This window comes from Canis lupus, chromosome 13, assembly GCF_003254725.2.
Source record: "Canis lupus dingo isolate Sandy chromosome 13, ASM325472v2, whole genome shotgun sequence".
Classification (NCBI taxonomy): Eukaryota; Metazoa; Chordata; class Mammalia; order Carnivora; family Canidae; genus Canis; species Canis lupus.
Window position 1 is genome coordinate 58,599,544 of NC_064255.1, and position 19,343 is coordinate 58,618,886.

The 19,343-nt window shown below is 32.9% G+C and overlaps 1 protein-coding gene across 2 annotated transcripts in view; it reads right to left on the bottom strand.

The window, feature by feature from the left end:
* UBA6 (ubiquitin like modifier activating enzyme 6) overlaps window positions 1-19,343 on the bottom strand; it is an 82,884-nt gene that overhangs the window by 14,037 nt on the left and 49,504 nt on the right. For both annotated transcript variants that reach the window (XM_049093002.1, XM_025435541.3), the window contains exons 14-25: window positions 14,943-15,086; window positions 13,550-13,617; window positions 12,173-12,251; window positions 10,996-11,076; window positions 8,638-8,715; window positions 7,148-7,329; window positions 5,775-5,880; window positions 3,491-3,580; window positions 3,286-3,366; window positions 1,966-2,094; window positions 505-556; window positions 354-417 (exon numbers count right to left, since the gene is read on the bottom strand). In XM_049093002.1, the coding sequence (XP_048948959.1) occupies window positions 354-417; window positions 505-556; window positions 1,966-2,094; window positions 3,286-3,366; window positions 3,491-3,580; window positions 5,775-5,880; window positions 7,148-7,329; window positions 8,638-8,715; window positions 10,996-11,076; window positions 12,173-12,251; window positions 13,550-13,617; window positions 14,943-15,086 (1,154 nt within the window). The remainder of the gene's footprint in view (window positions 1-353; window positions 418-504; window positions 557-1,965; window positions 2,095-3,285; window positions 3,367-3,490; window positions 3,581-5,774; window positions 5,881-7,147; window positions 7,330-8,637; window positions 8,716-10,995; window positions 11,077-12,172; window positions 12,252-13,549; window positions 13,618-14,942; window positions 15,087-19,343) is intronic.

The window sequence follows — 19,343 nt, forward strand, 5'->3', positions numbered from 1 at the left end:
ATTTTTCCCTCTGTATTACTAAAGGTCCTTAAATACTGGCTCTACTTAACAGGAAAACATTTGTTGTTATTTTATGTTTATTTCTTATGGATAACGTCAAAGAGGATTATACTTTGCTTTCACTTAAGATAAAAATAATGAAGTTATTTTACTATCTAAATAAACAGATTCACATATATGTGAAGGACTGTGGCTGGCTTTGCTGGACAGACTAATATGCTAAATAACTCTTAGATGAAGAGGGATGCAATAATTTAACATTTACAGAGCCTGAGGTTTTTACCCTATAAACAAATACATAGTTAAGAAATTTACAATAAAGGATGCATAAAAAACTAGATACAAATACTTACAAAGGTTCATTTAAATCAAATTTTATTGGAGAGGGGGGCCTCTTTGGTGACTGCCAAAACAAACCTAACAGAATATACGATATTAGTTTCATTATAGACACTTAGAAATAAATTATATTAAATGTTCTTCACAAGACTTGGTCACACTTACTGCCATCTTTTAATCTTGTGTCTAGGGGAAAACAGTGAAGAAGCTGAAGAGCCTAAAGAAGAATATTTAAAAAAAATCACAATTCAATATTATCCGAGGTAAAAAAAAAAAAAATGCACAAGAAGATATACACTGAAGCCTCCAGCTACCCTTCTATTCCTTATCTCCATTTTCCTTGTCACTGCCCCCCATACCTGTAATAACCTCTATTGTTATTTTCTATCAACATATAGTTCTTTTTTTGCATCTACAGCAAACATAAATATACATTACTTAATCACTTTTTATACAAATGGTGACTTATTTTACATAACATTCTGCTCCTTTCAAAGAGCTAATCCTTAAAACAAAAATGAAGCCAGTAAAAATATACAGTATTTTGTATTTTGAAATGATAAATGATGGTTGAGATTTGCTTCAAAACCATCTGGGGAGAGTATGTTGGGAGGTATATGGATAAAACAAGATTATCTACAAGTTGGTAAATGTTCAACCTGGGTGACAGATTTGTGAAAATTACATGGGGGTTCATTATGCTATTTTTTCCACTTTCTATGGTTAATTTTTTCCATAATAAAAAATCTTTTAAAAAAAGGTATAAAAGGTAAGAGGACTAAAGAGAGTACTTTGGATTTTGAAACAAGGAGTCATTGATAATTATGGTAAAAATAATTTGAACAGCAGTGGAGAAAGAAGACATATCTATTGGATGAGGAAGTAGCAATAGCAAGTATAAGATCACTCTTCTAAGCAAAAGAGACCAGAAGGAAATGAAAAGCAAGGATAAGTGAAACCAAAAGACTTTTTAAAAAAGAAAAACTTACTTATATTCTGATAGGTAACAGCCTAAAGAGAGGGAGAGACTCAAGAGAGTGCAGGACACATTCTAGCAATTTTAAGTAATGGGAGAATAACAGCTAATATTTAATGAGCACTTACAGGCTAGGTTCTGCTCAAAGTGCTTTACATGTAATTCACTCATTTGATGCTCACACTAGCCTATGAATTACATGCCAATTTATTATCCTCATTTTACAAACGAGGAAACAGACCAAAACAGACATAAAATACGATTTTGGGTATCGGTGGGCAAGGCAAAATTCAACAAAATTTCTGACAGTATCTCTATTTTCTCAGTTTCTTGCTTTATTCTGAATAATAAACTTTTAGACTACTAGTGAAATGTATTCCTTATTTTCTAAAGGGAACCTCTACCTGAAACCCAATTTGCACACAGAAAAGATAAGGATCAAGTAAATGTATTTCTAACAAACTAATGGATGGAATATAAGTGTATTCTTTTAACATTCAAAGAGAAACTAGCTATGTGCCCTGCACTTGTTTTCACTTAATTTATTACTTATTTCTGAAAAGATTCTCGAATGAAAGAGATGTTTGGTCCAGGGAAATTAATTTGGTAGCAATTAAATGAGCAATTAATATATTATAATGCATACTTACCTTATGGTTAAAATATTTTTCAAACTTTAACCTTGCTAACTCTACACACTGGGACCAATTTCTAGGTCTTCTGCTAAGTAACTTAATAACTTGAAAACAGCCTTCTAAACTGTGTCCAGTTTGTATCTTCTAGAATGAAGGAAAAAAAAAAAACAAAATAAATACATTTCCAATTAAACACACAATACCCATCACTCACCCATATCATTACTGGGAAGTATTTTTTTTTTTTTAAAGATTTTGCATTTAATTATCTTGAGGAAAGAGAGCAAGAGAACACCAGAGACAGAGAGAGGGCACAAGCTAGGGGGAGAAGCAGAGGGAGAGGGAGAAGCAGACTCCCCACTGAGCAGGCAGCCTGATGTGGGGGTTGATCCCAGGACCCCAAGATCATGATCTTGGCCAAAGGCCGACATGTAACCAACTGAACCACCCAGGCGCTCCTATTCCTGGGAAGTATTAGCCAAAGTTTGAAGTGCCAGCTCACGTGCCCTATAATTTTAGTATTTTTACCATGAGCTCCCTTCCATGTCCCTGCCTTTTTCTTCTTCCTATTTCTTTTTGGAGGGAGAATGGAAAAGGACAGCACATGAAATTTCAGCTGTAATTTCTTTTTTTTTTTTTTTCAAAGATTTTATTTATTTATTCATGAGAGACACAGAGAGAGAGGCAGAGACACAGGCAGAGGGAAAGGAGGCTCCATGCAAGAAGCCCGATGTGGGACTTGATCCGGGGACTGCAAGATCACATCCTAAGCTAAAGGCAGACGCTCAACCACTGAGCCACCCAGGCGTCCCTCAACTGTAATTTCTTATCTGACAAGTTATCCTCATGTCTAGCTAGCTGCTAAGTTGTTGGTATTACATATGTACTTAATATAATAAGTGCTTATAAATAACATTTTATTTATACTAAAAAATTGGCCTGTTTAATATAGGAATAAGGAAAAGTAAGAACATATCTTTAAAGTTGCCCGCATCATGAAGACTATTTAGTCTGAGAGATTACTGTCCACTCATGAAATTTTCATTAGAACTCACCTCAGTTTTTTTCCAAAGAGTTTAACAAGTTATTTTATTATTTGTAGCTGTCAATATTATTACATCTTTCTTAGGTTGAGTCATATGAACTCCTGTTCATACAAACTTAAAAAACGGGGTTATTTGTGACTTGCTGATTTCAAGATTCCTCATGTACTTACTATGTATAATAATGATGCTATAATCTTTCTTTAAAGAGGTGAAATAAACTATAGGCAATTTGCAAATAAGATTACACTGAGACAGTGTTGAGATTATATTAAAATGTATTGATTTTTACCTGTAGCACCTCTTCTGCAGATGGATAGGTTTGCCAAAATTTGTTAAACAATGCAGGCTTGTGGGAAAAAGAACTTTCAAACTATAAAGGAAAAAAAGTTACAAATAGAAGTCTGTTTTAAAATTGGAAACATCTTTTCTACCTCAAATTGGAAACATCTTTTCTACTTCAAATAAAAATTTCTTAAAATAAAGATCTTTATTACCTTATCTCTTGCCCACTGTATAGTATGTTCAATAGCAGCTGGAAAGGATTTTAGAGTACAAAATGGTATTTCCTCTTCTGGGGGATCCCGCTGATTTATAAAACATGACAATAGATAGTTAAGAAAATTAAAAAAAAAGAAAAAAAAGAAAATCAATGGCAATTTTTCATTGATTGAATTTACTTGAATGTTTTAAGACCATTAAAAAATGGTTTTGAGTGTTTTATGACCATTTAAAAAAATGAAATAATAAATGAATCCAATATTTTTAAATCCTCTTTCTCTTAGGCAAGTAAGAGGGAAAAATGGATTTTTTTGACACTCATTTATTAATAGCAATGTCACAAAAAAACATGAATTTTATTACAACTTATTACCTGTGCACTTATTTGGTACCATATGGTACTTATGGCAGGTTCTCACATATAATTAATTTTTTCTACAAGAGTCAAGGTGACATTGAAAACTACAACATTCCCTACTTTGAAAAGTAATTCAAGAATTCTCCAAAATGGTGCTCAGCATACCACGAGTTTCTTTCCCCAAGGAGAAAAAAATTTAGGAGCAGGGATCATATGTCCTTGATGCTTCATACAGTTTCTTAAAGAAGTGTGTTTTAAATAAACAACATATCAAAAAGAATGAAATCTTGACATTGCAATGACATGGATGGAGCTGGAGAGCATTATGCTAAGAGAAATAGATCAGGCAGAGAAAGATATATACCATGTGATTCCACTTTTATGTGGAAGTTAAGAAACAAAACAATAGGGAAAGGAGAAAAGAGAGAGGCAAAGCACGAAACAGACTCTTAATTACAGAGAACAAACTGATGGTTACCAGGCGGAGGCAGATGTGGGGATAGGTTAGATAGGTGATGGGGATCAAGCAGTGCACTTGTGATGAACAACAGGGTGGTGTATGGAAGTGCTGAATCACTATATTGTACACCTGAAACTAATATTACACTGTATGTTAGCTAACTGGAATTTAATAAAAACTAATAAAATAAAATAAAATAAAAAAATAAAAAATTAAATTAAAAAATTTAAACCATTAAAAATAACTTTCAAAAAAGAAAGAAAAAAGAAATGGTAAATGTCTATACTGTCTCATGTAAAAAAATACCATTAAAAAGACCCTTTTTCTATTACATTTGGCTTAGGTGTATTATTTTTTTTAAGATTTTATTTGTTTATTCATGAGAGACACAGAGAGGCAGAGATATAGGCAGAGGGAGAAGTGGGCTCCCAGGGAGCCCGAAGTGGGTCTTGATCCTAGGACCCCAGGATCACGTCCTGAGCTGAAGGCAGATGCTCAACCACTAAGCCACCAAGGTGCCCCAGGTTTATTGGTTTAATCAATCTAAAATGACTCACTTTATCTCTTCTTACTTAGAGATTTATATTTCAGTTTGTTTATGTGAAATACCATAAAATATTTTATAAACCAAAGAGGGAAGCCAGAAGAGAATTCTATTTTTTCTAAATATAAAGTCAGAGAATATAGTAAGAGGCTTGGGAAAATTGTGGTAGAATAACACAAACAAGGAACTTTTAGAATTTTAACAGCATTCTCTATTTTGAAAATCTTCCAATATGACTTCAGCATATCATGATTTTCTCTAATTTCCTTCAAATTAAACTTAGAATTTTGTCTACTATAATGTTCTTACTATATAAACTTTGGATTTCATGAGAATGGGAAAACATTTTATAAATATTTAACAATTTTACTAAAGCAAACATTAACTATGAAATAAAGTGATATTTACACTTGTAAAGAAAATTCTTTCCATTTTACAACTTGGGTTTATCTTTTTTAAAATCATAAAGCCTACAAATGTTTCCCAGGCCAGTATTTTTCAACTTTGGCAGTATATCAAAATCACTTGCAGAGGTTAAAAAAAAGTGACATCTATATGCTTTACATATATAGATGGCTTGGTTTCCTCCCATGGAACAACTGAGTCTTCAATAAAATTTTGGATGGGTCACCAGTTCAAAGGTTGTTAGAAAACCAATCAAGCACCTCTGAGAAATAAACAGTAAAGACAAGAATGAGATTGCAAAACACCAGAAACAAAATTTTGATGATTTAAAAATTAAGTTCAGTTCTCTTTAAAAAAATGCATATGCATATATGCATGGAAATTACGGACAGATTAACAGACAGATTAGGAAAGCTAAATCAAATCTGCTGACTAATGAAGAGAAAAAAATGAGATATAAAAATTATGATATAAAGAAGATAAACATTTACTTCAAAAACTCAGTTCACTTACATGACTATTATAGGATTCAGTTAAATGAGGAACAATAACTTCAGTGTGTCCCTTAGTGCCCATTGTTCCAGAATCTAAGAGGGGTCGTAGATTTGCTAAGCAACGGCTATTTGAAAAGATAACAGGTAACAAACATTTAAGTGAGCAATAACAATGTAAGCAGAGGACATCTCACCACCTTCTGTTAATCATTTCACACACTGATAACTTCTGGATGTAGTATCTCAGGAAACAGATACATTACCACCAAATAATGCATTTATCATTTCTGTCCCGCTCCTCCCACAAATTTTGTTGCCCAACCCAGTAATTTTTGTCTGTTTCTTCTTTGACTACTACTAAATTTTGGGCTTCAACTTTCTTTTACTCTAGGTTAATTCTTGATGTACTGCGTCCCTTCTTCTCTTGCTTCCTATTTCTTCTTTGGTTATTTCCTGACTACAAATTCTGTTCTACTGTATCTTCTCAATGTTATTTTTCTCCCAAACATTAATCTTCTTCCTTAATACATTCAATACCTATATTCTACACATGTTAATTTCTTAAAGTTTTTATTCTTCCTCTGCCCAAGATTACCAACTTTCCACTACACTCTCCACTGGTAAATTTTCTTCTGTTAATAAATCTGTTCTCTAACCGTAACATTAGAGAGTCATATAAAGAAGTAAGGAAAATTATGTAAGGTGTACACATTATAGTCACTCATTCATCTACTTATTTAACAATATTTCCTGAATGACATATGTTGGGCACTGAGGATACAGTGATTGGAAAATAAATGGTCCCTGAATAAGTGATTTAGTGAAGAAACAAATACCAATTAGTGTATCAATAAAAATAAGCACTATGACAGAAAAAACAGAGTGCTGTGAAAGATTACCATAGGAGAATCTACAGAACTTAGTGGTTGAATAAAGTCTGTTTAAATAAAGACATTCGGGATGCAACTGAAAGACTGAGAAAAAACAAAAACAAAAACAAAAACTAAAGTAGGTAGATTTGGAATCAAGATTGTTAAAACAAGATAAACAATTTCCTAATCTGAAGGAGAGTATGTACAAGTCTTTGAGGTGTAAAAGTGTTGGATGCCTTATAAAAAACTGAAAGAAGCAATGTGTGGCCGGAATGACGGAGCCAGCAAAGATAGGTAAATTTTAAGCTAAAGTGGTAGCAGATGGCAGACACTCCATGAAAAACATTTAGGCCATGTAAAGATTTTGAATTTTATCTTAGGTATAATGGAAAATCATAAAAAGGATTTGACAGAAATACAAAGAATGATCAGAAAATTGGGTAACTTTTTAATAAATAGGTGTGGAAAACAGTGAAAACAAAAGAAAAAAATTTTATGAGCCTGCATTTCAAGAACATACCTGTCTACATATCTCCTGGCTTCCACATTATCTAATGCTGTAATAATGATATCTTGTTTAGTATAGAACTCGTCACTGTAAATAGCCTCAGTGGCTGGACATACTTTGTTCAAGTGTGCATCTATCTTTAATTGAGGATTTATTTTCAGGGTTGCATCCGCAGCAGTATAGCTTTTAGGTTTCTAAACAAATAACAAATAAAAACAGAAGAAATAAGTGTTAAACAGAAAAAGTAGGCCGTGAGTGAACTTACCACATTTTTTTATATGAGAGTAATGAGGCCAGCTTTCATTTTCATTTGTGGAAATTACATTCATTGTAGTCATATTACATTTAATAATCCAGATTAGTCTGAATAATTAATACATTTTTAATGGAAATCTAAACAGCCTCTATCTTAACTACTATGTGCTTTAGAGTTCTTAAAATATCAATTATTAATAGTGTTTTTCCTAGTATTACGGTCTGAACTTGGTAAGTGCCTAGGAAAAAATAAGAACATGTTCAGTACAATATTAGAAATCATAACTGCAGAAGAGGTATGGGAAGTTAACACTTTGGTACTGAAATCTTACAAAAATATTAGTATTTCTAGATGGAAATATTTAAAAAATTATAATATATGTTTGTTTTATGAGTTCTCCTGACATGTTTTTACCTCTTAATGCTGTTAAGTACACAAACTGTAAACTCTGTTGGATCAAAGTAAAATTAAAACAAACAAGCAAAAAACAGGCTTTAAAAGTTTTTCTGTAAGTAAAATGCAGAGTGAATGAATTGTGTGACATATATTTTGGTTCCTGACAGACGCTGTTAATTCTTTTGTGTGTTTGGATTGGTGAGGCAATTATGCCACCTACTTTAGTAGTTACTTTTCTGTTAATGACATTCCTTAGTTTACCAAGATTATTGATGCACTGTTGAGCAATAAAGTGCAAAAACATTTCTAAAGTAAAAGCAAGTATGTTTGACTAAAATCCTTTTCTTAAATATTTTGATCTCTAGAAAAGACTGAAACCCAGCATGATTTTACAATAAAGAGGATGTTTAATGGTCAAGCAAGATCAAAGAGCAAAAAATTCTAAGTGCCAAACTTCACTTATTATGTAATAGACTCCCTTCCAAAATGTGTCAAATGTGGGATCCATTAAAGTTTTAAAGTCTCTGCATCCTTAGTTTCTTTTTTTTTTGCTTACATCCTTGGTTTCTAAGATTAAATATGCAGACACACCTTCATTATAAAATGGAAAAAAATACTGCCCATGATTCACAACTTAGATTTTAAATCCAAAATCAATGCAAAAAAAGTTTTTACATCAGAAAATAATTTTATATTTGTCCCAAATGTCATTCCCCATGTTTGATAAGAGATTCTAATAAAATAAAAACACATTATACTTGTTCAAGTACCATATTTATAAAAAGGAAACTCTCTTCTTTTTGGTGTAGCACAACAGATGACTTAAATTTGAAACAGAGTAGCAACAAACCTGTATGTGGTGAGGACGGAATAGGAACTGTCTATTCAAGTTGGATTTTTCTATCAAGTCGGGATCTGTAACTGTAACCTAATGTGAAGAAAAGAAAAAAGCTGAAATTGTGTAAGAAAAAAAAAATTAAATCTATTTTGCTTTGCTCAGAAAGACTAAAACAATTCCAGTTATTCTGAATTATCTTAGCTGTACAAGTAATTAGAATACAAACATCCCAATGGTTACCAATATTATTATTTTTATATTATGTTTAACTACAATTAATGTTTAGCCTAGGAACATGTCAAACAAAACAGCTGAAACTGATGACAGTTCCTGTTTGAAACTTTTTTCTAATTATTCATAAGAAAAATAAGAGACTAAACACCACATTTTAGAAACATGTGATGGATTAACTATAGAGAAGTTAGCTCTTCTTTCTAAACATTTATTTTCAATTGCAACAATCAATGGAAAGAATATCTGCATATTTCAATTTGAAAGGAAATCTTGCTAAAGCAGAGGTCTACAAACTACAGTGCAGGCAGCCTGCCTGTTTTTGTAAATAAATTTTGTTGGAACACTGTCATGCCATTTGTTTTAAGTACTGTCTATGGCTGTTTTCATGTCGTAATGGCAGAGCTGACTTGGGACAGAGATCCTTGGTTCACAAGCCTAAAATAGTTGGAATCTGTTTAAGAAAAAGTTTGCAGATATTCTAAGGGATGCAAGATCAAAATAAACAGACCCAAGATAATCTGAAAAGTATTCATAATGCATTTCTCACTTATGTTAGTATTTTTACAAGATCTGACTAGATCTTGATTATTTGAAATTTATTTTTCTTATTTTTTTTTAAAAGATTTTATTTATCTATTCATGAGAGACACAGAGAGGCAGACATAGGTGGAGGGAGAAGCAGGGTCCCACTGGGGAGCCTGATGCAGGACTCAATCCCAGGACTCCAGGATCATACCCTGAGCCAAAGGCAGATGCTCAACTGCAGAGCCACCCAGGTGTCCCATTTCCTTTTCTATTTAATATTTTGGACATACACTCAATATAGAAACACTTGTGAGTAACTGCAGCTTTTAGCTCAGGAATAAACTTCTCTCTTGATTCTTGAACCTGGGGATTTCTCTTTCCTTCTTTCCAGTTAGCTGGCTACATTTGTAAACACTATAAAAAAGAATAATTTAAATAGCAAGTCTATGTATTTGCAGGACAGAGATCAGTGCACATTAACTTACTGTGTTTTTGTCACCTGAAAGCAGGATTGTTTACTATATACCTTTATATGCTTGTATGCATTATGAATTTCCAAGGAGTTAAGATACTCAAGTGATTCTCAAACTTAGGTAACCAAGAGTTTTTTAAAGTAATACCTTTAAAAGGTATGGTTTTAAAACCCCTAGAACTAATAGTAGTTTGTGAAACACAATTTCAGAAATGCTAAGCAGGAGAAATATGTGCATATGAATATCTGTCTATAACAGTGATAGCAATGAATACCTTTTTTAAGTGGAATATTAAGCCAAGGTTACTAAACTATGTGAACTGGGGCATAAATTTAGGCATTTCATTACTTACTGTTAGTTACCATGATGAATCTATGAAATCACTACTCTGGGAAGCTAGTTTATATATTAAAGGCAAAACAAATTAGTGAAATATATTTTTATTTAAATATGACATGGCTTCCCAATTAACTCATTTATCATCTTAAGAAATTAAATTGTACACCAATATTTACATTATTCCCTTTTCTTTTGATAATCACTAATTGAAACTGTATCTGAGAACTCTGCCACTAATGTTAGCTTCCATCTTAAAGATTTACTTAATAATAAGGAATATTAATAGAAATAACAATTCTAATGTGCTTTAAATAGTTTGCAAAGCACTTTCACATTTTTTTTTTTAAGATTTTATTTATTTGACAGGAAAGAGAGAGAGAGCACAAGCAGGGGGTGCAGCAGGCAGAGGGAGAGGGCGAAGCTGGGAGCAGGGTCAGGGTGTTCAATGAGGGCTTGATCTCAGGACCCTGGGATCACAACGTTTGTAGATGGCAGATGCTCAACAGAATGAGCTACCCAGGTGCCTCGCTCTTTCACATTTGATCTTCATAATTATATTGTGAGGTAGGAAGCAGAGATACCAGTTTCATAGTATTAGAAAGAAACGGAGAAGAGAGAATTAAAAGTAATTGGCCACAAGGTCACATAATTTTGAAAAGTGGTCAGAGCAGAATCAGAATCTTCCGATTTCTACTGTAATTCTGTCTCCTCAAAAATTACTTATTTCAGATCTATGCAAATACAGTACAAAAATGAGTAGCAACAAAAAAATTTTAACTCTCAAGGATTTGTATCTTACCATTCCTTTTTCTTTGCCTGTACCAACACCAAGTAAAGCAAAATTTTTTAACATTTCACAGCCTATGGCTCCACATCCTACCTATACAGAGGAGAAAAATAAAATGTATCAGATTAAATACAATTAAGACTACTTACTAAAGGGAAATGTCATCTTAATTTTCTTCAAATACCAATTTGTAATATATATACTTTTTAAAATAAGTTGAACATTTGTGATTCATTTTACTTTAAAATACCTAGCTAGTTTATTGTGTATGCTATTACAACTGTTTCAGTTAAAGAAAAAAAAGATATAAATCAAGTTAGGAAAGTAATATTTACCATTCCTTTAAACAGAAGACATTTTAATATTCCAACAAAAGCCAACAATTGAGCTAATTATTTATATGAGACAGAAACAAATGCCACAAAACACCAGTACAATATTTTGATGGAAAAGATTTCTTGTTTATAATTTTCAAAATTCATATGATGAAGCTATCTATTCTAAGACTTTCTATGTGCATGTAAAAGCTCAGCAACAGCTGTTGATATTCAAAACATTATTTAAAAAACTATTACTATAAAATCAGCAGTATTTTCATGACTGAATAATAATAATAAAAAAACCATAAGTGGCAGGAAAAGGGAGTTTTATGGTACTGGGGAGAGAGATCCTGCCAATGTATGAATTAAGACATTTAAAAAGACAGATTAAATCTATATCTTATTTTATTTGCTAGGAAAAAAATTTAAACAATGAAAAAAAAAATCCCATCCCAAATCTAATTTTGAATGTATTTCTAGAAAATAATTTAATTTTCAAAACTATCATACATTTTAATTTTGAATGTATTCATTATACTAGAGGTTAGCAAACATTTTTTGTAAAGGGTCAAAGAGTAAATATTTCGTTTTGTAGGACATATGGTGTCTGTTACAACTACTCACCTCTGCTATTATAGCATGAAAGAAGTCACAGACAATACATAAATGAATGGGTTTGACTGTGTTCAATGAAATTTTATTTACAAATATAGGCAAGCAGAATGGATTTGGCCTGTCTTACGCTTTTACTGAAATGTCTACTCTGTCAGGAATTATACTTAGACTCAAATTTGCTTTAATAAATGAATCTGATGATAGACAATAGCAGTTAGACTGTACTACTTATTCTCATCATTATTTATACTTACTAAAAAGATATTCAACTTTTGTAGCTTCTGACACAACGTGTCTCCAATGCAAGCTCGTAAGGCATCATATCTATCTCCTCTGAGGAAAGTAAAATATACCAAAAACCAGAAAAGCATAAAAAAACATTATTAGGATTAGTTTTACTATTGTTAATATCAATTTAATGTTGAACTTTAAATAGAATACTCTGAGTTTCCTCCAATCTAAAAGAAAATTATCTTATTTGAAAGACAAAAACTCCATTAAGAACTCAGTTTTTTTCTTTTTCCATTTAACATCCTTTATCCAAATGACTTAAGTAAAGGTGACTTTAGTTTATCTAGAAAAGACAATTTCCTAAAGTAGGGTTTTGTTTGTTTTTTGTTTTGTTTTGTTTTTTAAAGAGAGAGCAAGTGTGTGCACACATGAACGGAGGGGGAAAAGGAGAGAGAGAATCTAAAGCAGGCTCCATACCCTATACAGAGCCTGAGGCCAGGCTAGATCTCATGATCCTGAGATCAAGTAAGGGAGTAATTTTTTTTTTTTTAAGATTTATTTATTTGAGGGAGGGAGAGAGACAGAGGTGGGGGGGAGAGTAGAAGCAGGAGAGGGAGAGAATGTCAAGCAGACTCCACACTGAATGTGGACCTGATGGAGGGCTTGATCTCACAACCCTAAGATCATGCATGACCTGAGCTGAAACCAAGAGTTGGACACTTAACACTTCACCAATTGCATTACCCAGGCATCCCAGGTAGGTTTTTTTTTTAAACAATTTTATTTATTTATTCATGAGAGATACAGAGAAAGAGAGAGGCAGAGACACAGGCAGAGGGAGAAGCAGACTCCATGCAGGGAGCCCGACATGGGACTCAATCCCGGGTCTCCAGGATCATGCCCTGGGTCGAAGGTGGTGCTAAAGAAGGTGGTGCTAAACTGCTGGGCCACTGGGGGCTGCCCCCAGGTAGGGATTTTTAATAAAGCTTCCTAGAGAAGTTTATGGCAGGGCTTTGGAGTTGCTAATACATTTAAATTGGAGGCAAAACTTTGGGAAGAGTGATTCTATAAGCTTTAATCAGATTCTCAGAGATTTGTGACTCAAAAAGATGAAGAATGACTGATATAAATAAAAGTTGCAGATAGCAATTGTTTTCATCTCAATTCAGAATAGTATTTGGAATGCTAACTATTCTCATGGCATACAATTTAAAACTTCATATTCATTATTTATAAAAAGGTAAAAAGTTATTACATTAATTTTACATTAACCTCTAAGTAGAGAAAAAAATTACGAGAAAAGACATCTGAAACAAATGGATATTCGGGTAAAAATTCTTCTAATGTAGCTGTCTCTTGCAAACATTCAACTAAGAGAAAAAGAAAAATTTCAGAATTACCGTGGGAGAAATTCTTCACGTTCAATTTTGTCTAGGGATTTGACAATATCTCCTGCTTCAATGTATAACTTTAAAGTAGAAGATAAAAACACAATTTACTATGTATAAACATTAAATTGCTAAAAAACATTTTTCTCTTCTGTATTTAAAAATCTTTAAGAAAAAAATGATAAAAATGCCAATCTTGAGTAAAACAATACATTAAAAATATTGTTTTTTATACAATATACATTCCTATATTACTTTATTAAAACCTGAAGGAACTGTTAAAAGGTCTAATTTGATTCATGTCACCCATTTTTCAATTTTAGCACACATAAGGAAATTTCACCTCCAAATCTATTTATAATTCCATAAAAACTCTGGAAGCCTCATTCAATTTCAGTTACATTTGAAGAAGTAATCTGATTACTTTTAGATAAGAAAGTACCAACTTTTATTTTCCATCTTGGGTATATTATGTCATTTATTACATATACCATAGAGGAAATGATCGAGGAAGCCACAATTCTAGCATTAAAAAAAATGATCGAGGAAGCCACAATTATAGCATTAAAAAAAATACCAAAGAAATTAAAATTAATTAAAAAAAGAATTCACTCTCATTTTCATTTAGTAACTATGTGGCTAAATTTGAACATAACTAAATGGTTGTGTATTTAACTACAATAATATAGAATCTAATTGTTAATAACATACTTCCTCATATTGTTGACAGCTATATCTAAATCAGACATCTACAACTTAACTTGTACTCTTAAATCAAGTGATTCAGGAGCAAAATAGCATTATGTAGATACTTTTTTAAAACATAAAATAGATAAATATTATATACAAAATGTGGGGATTCAAAAAAGAAAAGGCCTGAAGAGTATCCTTTGATACCCTCTGCCAATTATTCTTTTCAGTAATAGAAAGGATTCCTTTTTATTCCTTCTTGAGATGTTTTTACCCCGTAGAGTTCTCAAACTTACACTACTTCCATGCTTTTACCTTTAGAAGTTTAAACCTAAGAAGGGATTCTGAAGATTCCTGATGCCCAAAGATTCCATGGAACTGTTATCCCATGAATGCTAAGCTAATAGTACTAGAAACTAAGTATAATAGTAGAAAATTCATTCCTTCACTCTAACAAATCAGGGAAATATATCCTAGAATGCAACTTTGGGTTATAGTCCATAGCCTCAACCAATGATCTTGTCAATTTTGATTAGAGAATTAAATTTTGGCAGCATATCACATCTAACTCACGCATCAAAAAATATTTAAGATTGCTTTTATATTAATAATTCATAACAAAAAATAAAAAAATAAAAAATAATTCATAAGATATTCACTGTATGGTTGGAAAATTTAATCATAAGTATAAAAAATATTAAAATACAAAACTAACCCATTGGCACAATGGAGAAAACTTTCCTGTTATGGCTTTCAATACTTCTTGGCTGGCAACACCTCCTACTGCTGCAGCAAGTGGAGGTAAAAAACCTTGAGCAGTCCAAGAGAGCCAATGCACAATGTCAGCATTTACTTCTGGCTGAAACACAAGTCATGAAAGGCAATAATCTTAACAATTTTTACACAGACACTCATAATTTCAACGGTTTAGTATGAGAATTACTAAATTACTATAACTTCTAAAAAAGTTACTCAATTTCCCTGCTAAACAGATTTTAAATGCTAAAGAAAGTTCCAATCTTACAGTAAATCTTACAATCTTACTGTATGTTAGTTACCCTAAGTATTTCTCTTTACCAGTAACTGCACATATGTTTGCTTTCTGAATCTCTATGTTATACTAGGGCAAGATTTAAGATTAATGGGAGTATCTAGCATTTACAATTTTTGTTAAAGACCAGTTCTGTGATGTCAATCAACATCTATAAAAAACCAGAATTTTAAAAAATTGTTTTAATGAAAACTCTGGGAAACCCTTAATCCTAAATAAATGAAAATAAAGATAAAATAATCTATAAAAAATGATAAGGAGCTATCAGTCTGTGCTTGAAGTGGTAAATAAAAAGTAAAAGGGTCAAAAATAATGAGGCAATACTTTGTTAGGAAAAAAAAATTGAGAATGGTTATTTTGCATACTCATTTAAGACCCAATCATTATGAAGTTCTCATTATCATACTTAAAAACTGACACGATGTTTCTTGAAATAAGATTTATTTATTAGTATTTTTAAGGAAATACTGGAGAATTGGATTCTGGAACTATTGGTATAATTTTTTCTTTGTGAGGAAGATCTCTTCATGAGCTCTGGCTTCTCTTTCTATTCTTTCAACATTAGTAACCTTAATCTTAACCTTAAGATTCAAATAGGACTCAATGGATTTGAAATTGTATGTAAAATAACACTTTTGCATTTAGGAGGAAAAGGAAGGGCTTTTATTACATTCTCAACGATATCTGTGATACAAAAAGAAGTTAGTATCTACTTACTATTCCACCCACTCTATTTCGGTGTTCTAGATTTCATTATTTTTCAACTATTTAGCACTAAACTCAAATTAGATTATGTTTTCATTTAAGCGGTGCCATTTGTGAATGCAGAGATACTGGTGGTAGTGATAATATTAAAAACAGTGATGAGAATGTGAATAGAAGCAGGTAATTTGAGCACCTACTGGGACTTGTATATTAAATTCACATGTAATTTGCAAAACAGTCCTAGGAAATATAATTTTTATCATACAAATTGGAAAACTAAAACTTTGAAAAAGAAATTTAATTAAGATTTTATAGCTAATAGAATAGAATCTGAACTCAAAAAGTTTAACTTATCATTAGGTTACACTATCTCCCAAGATTCTATTATTTTTTAATTAACAAACAAAAAACCAAATTCGGGGAAATATTTGGTTGCCTTAGAATAATGACAACAGCCTAAATCTGAATTTCCCCACACAATCTCTAAAAACAGATATGTATTCACAAGAAGAGAAACAAACTGGTGGCAGGGTTTCATTATTACTAAGAAACAGAATATTATGAACTTCAAATTACCTATAAATAGAAAAGTACCAAACTCCAACAAAACTACTTCTGGATGTCATACTGTTGCAAGGCTGCACAGAGAGCAGGAAATGCGTAACCACAGAAAAGAGAATGAAAGTTTTAACAGTGACAAATCATTCTGAGAAAACAGAAGGCCCTACACAAAGTGCAAAAAATACTGAACACTTATGAAATCTAGCAGATCTCAGCACTGACTATGGTGAAAGAACTTATCTGGGAGAGAATGATGTAAATAAAAAGAGGGAGATATCCTTTGACATAGAAGGTTAAGATAAGTAAGAGAGGAAGTTAAGGATTTGACAGAAATCAGATTCACAAGACACTAATACCTATTCACCAAAAACAAAAACAAAACCCCATCCATTAAAGAATGGGAAAACCCCAAAAACCCAACCATTAAAGAAACCCCTTTCCAGTATCTTAAGAGAATAGGGATTTTTAGAAGTAGCAATCTGAATAAGTATCCAAAACCCTTACCCTGCACCAAAAATACGCAGAAAAACCAATTTATATATCAAACTAATATAAGAAGGAAACAAAATTAGAATAAAAACGTTTTTTGTATTTCCAATTTTTTTTAAATAATAAATTTATTTTTTATTGGTGGTCAATTTGCCAACATACAGAATAACACGCAGTGCTCATCCCGTCAAGTGCCCCCCTCAGTGCCCGTCACCCATTCTACCCACCCCCACTCTCCTCCCCGCTTCCACCACCCCTAGTTTGTTTCCCAGAGTTTGGAGTCTTTATATTCTGTCTCCCTTTCTGATATTTCCTACCCATTTCTTCTCCCTTCCCTTATATTCCCTTTCACTATTATTTATATTCCCCACATGAATGAGAACATATAATGTTTGTCCTTCTCCGACTGACTTACTTCACTCAGCATAATACCCTCCAGTTCCATCCACATTGAAGCAAATGGTGGGTATTTGTCGTTTCTAATGGCTGAGTAATATTCCATTGTATACATAGACCACAGCTTCTTTATCCATTCATCTTTCGATGGACACCAACGCTCCTTCCACAGTTTGGCTATTGTGGACATTGCTGCTATAAACAACGGGGTGCAGGTGTCCCGGCGTTTCATTGCATCTGCATCTTTGGGGTAAATCCCCAGCAGTCCAATTGCTGGGTCGTAGGGCAGGTCTATTTTTAACTGTTTGAGGAACCTCCACACAGTTTTCCAGAGTGGCTACACCAGTTCACATTCCCTCCAACAGTGTAAGAGGGTTCCCCTTTCTCCACATCCTCTCCAACATTTGTGGTTTCCTGCCTTGTTAATGTTCCCCATTCTCACTGGTGTGAGGTGGTATCTCATTGTGGTTTTGATTTGTATTTCCCTGATGGCAAGTGATGCAGAGCATTTTCTCATGTGCGTGTTGGACATGTCTATGTCTTCCTCTGTGAGATTTCTGTTCATGTCTTTTGCCCATTTCATGATTGGATTATTTGTTTCTTTGGTGTTGAGTTTAATAAATTCTTTATAGATCTTGGAAGGGCTTAGACTTTTATATTTAGCCAAGTTGTCTTTCAAGTATGGAGGCTACCCAAAATATTTAAAATAGGTAAGAACTCGGAGAGAAAAAAAAAAAAAAGGAAATTCTGAGCTTTTCCTAAGAAATATACTAGAGGGGCACCTTGGTGGCTCAGCTGGTTATACATCTGCCTTCAGCTCAGGTCATGATCCCTGAGTCCTGGGACTGAGCTCCAAGTAGGCTCCCTGCTCAGTGGAGAGCCTGCTTCTCCTTCTCCCTCTGCCCCTTCCCCTGCTTGTTCTCTCTTGCTCTCTAATAAATAAATAAAATCTTAAAAAAAAAAAAAAAAAGAAATATACTAGAGACCAAAATTGATTTCAAGACTTAGCAATGAATTGTAGTAATCAAGATAGGATGGTACCAGCAAAAGGAAATGAAAGATAACACTGAGTTCAGAAGTAGCCCTATGCATATGTGTTCAATAAATTATTGACAAAGAATACCCAGAATATTGAATAAGGAAATAATTATCTTTTCAACAAATGGGCTAAAATTGTTGGATATTTATTTACTTATTTATTTATTTTATTTTTTAAAAGATTTTTAATTTATTTATTCAGAGAGAGAGAGAGAGACTGAGAGGCAGAGACACAGGCAGAGGGAGAAGCAGGCACCATGCAGGGAGCCCGACACGGGACTCGATCCTGGGTCTCCAGGATCACACCCCGGGCTGCAGGCGGCGCTAAACCGCTGCGCCACCGGGGCTGCCCAAATTGTTGGATATTTATATACAAAAAAATTAATCTTAATCTATGCCTAGTAAAGTATAAAAAAAATAAACTTCCAGAAGTACAAAACTATACCGAATTAATTCAAAATGTAAGTTATGGTTACGTATACTTGACCTATAGTTTGTATGGTATGCAAAAATGAATTCACAAAACTATAAAAATTCTTGAGGACAAAAGGACAAAAGCTGTGATCTTAGATTAAAAAAAGGTACAAACCACAAACAAAAAATTTATAGTTTGAAGTTTATCAAAATTAAAATCATCTCTTTAAAAATACACTGTGGGATCCCTGGGTGGCTCAGTGGTTTAGTGCCTGCCTTTGGCGCAGTGCATGATCTTGGAATCCCGCGATCGAGTTCTGCATTGGGCTCCCTGCATGGAGCCTGCTTCTCCCTCTGCCTGTGTCTCTCCCTCTCTCTCTTTCTCTCTCTCTGTCTCTCATGAATAAATAAAATCTTTAAAAAAAAAAATACACTATAATAAAATGAAAAGACAACCCAAAG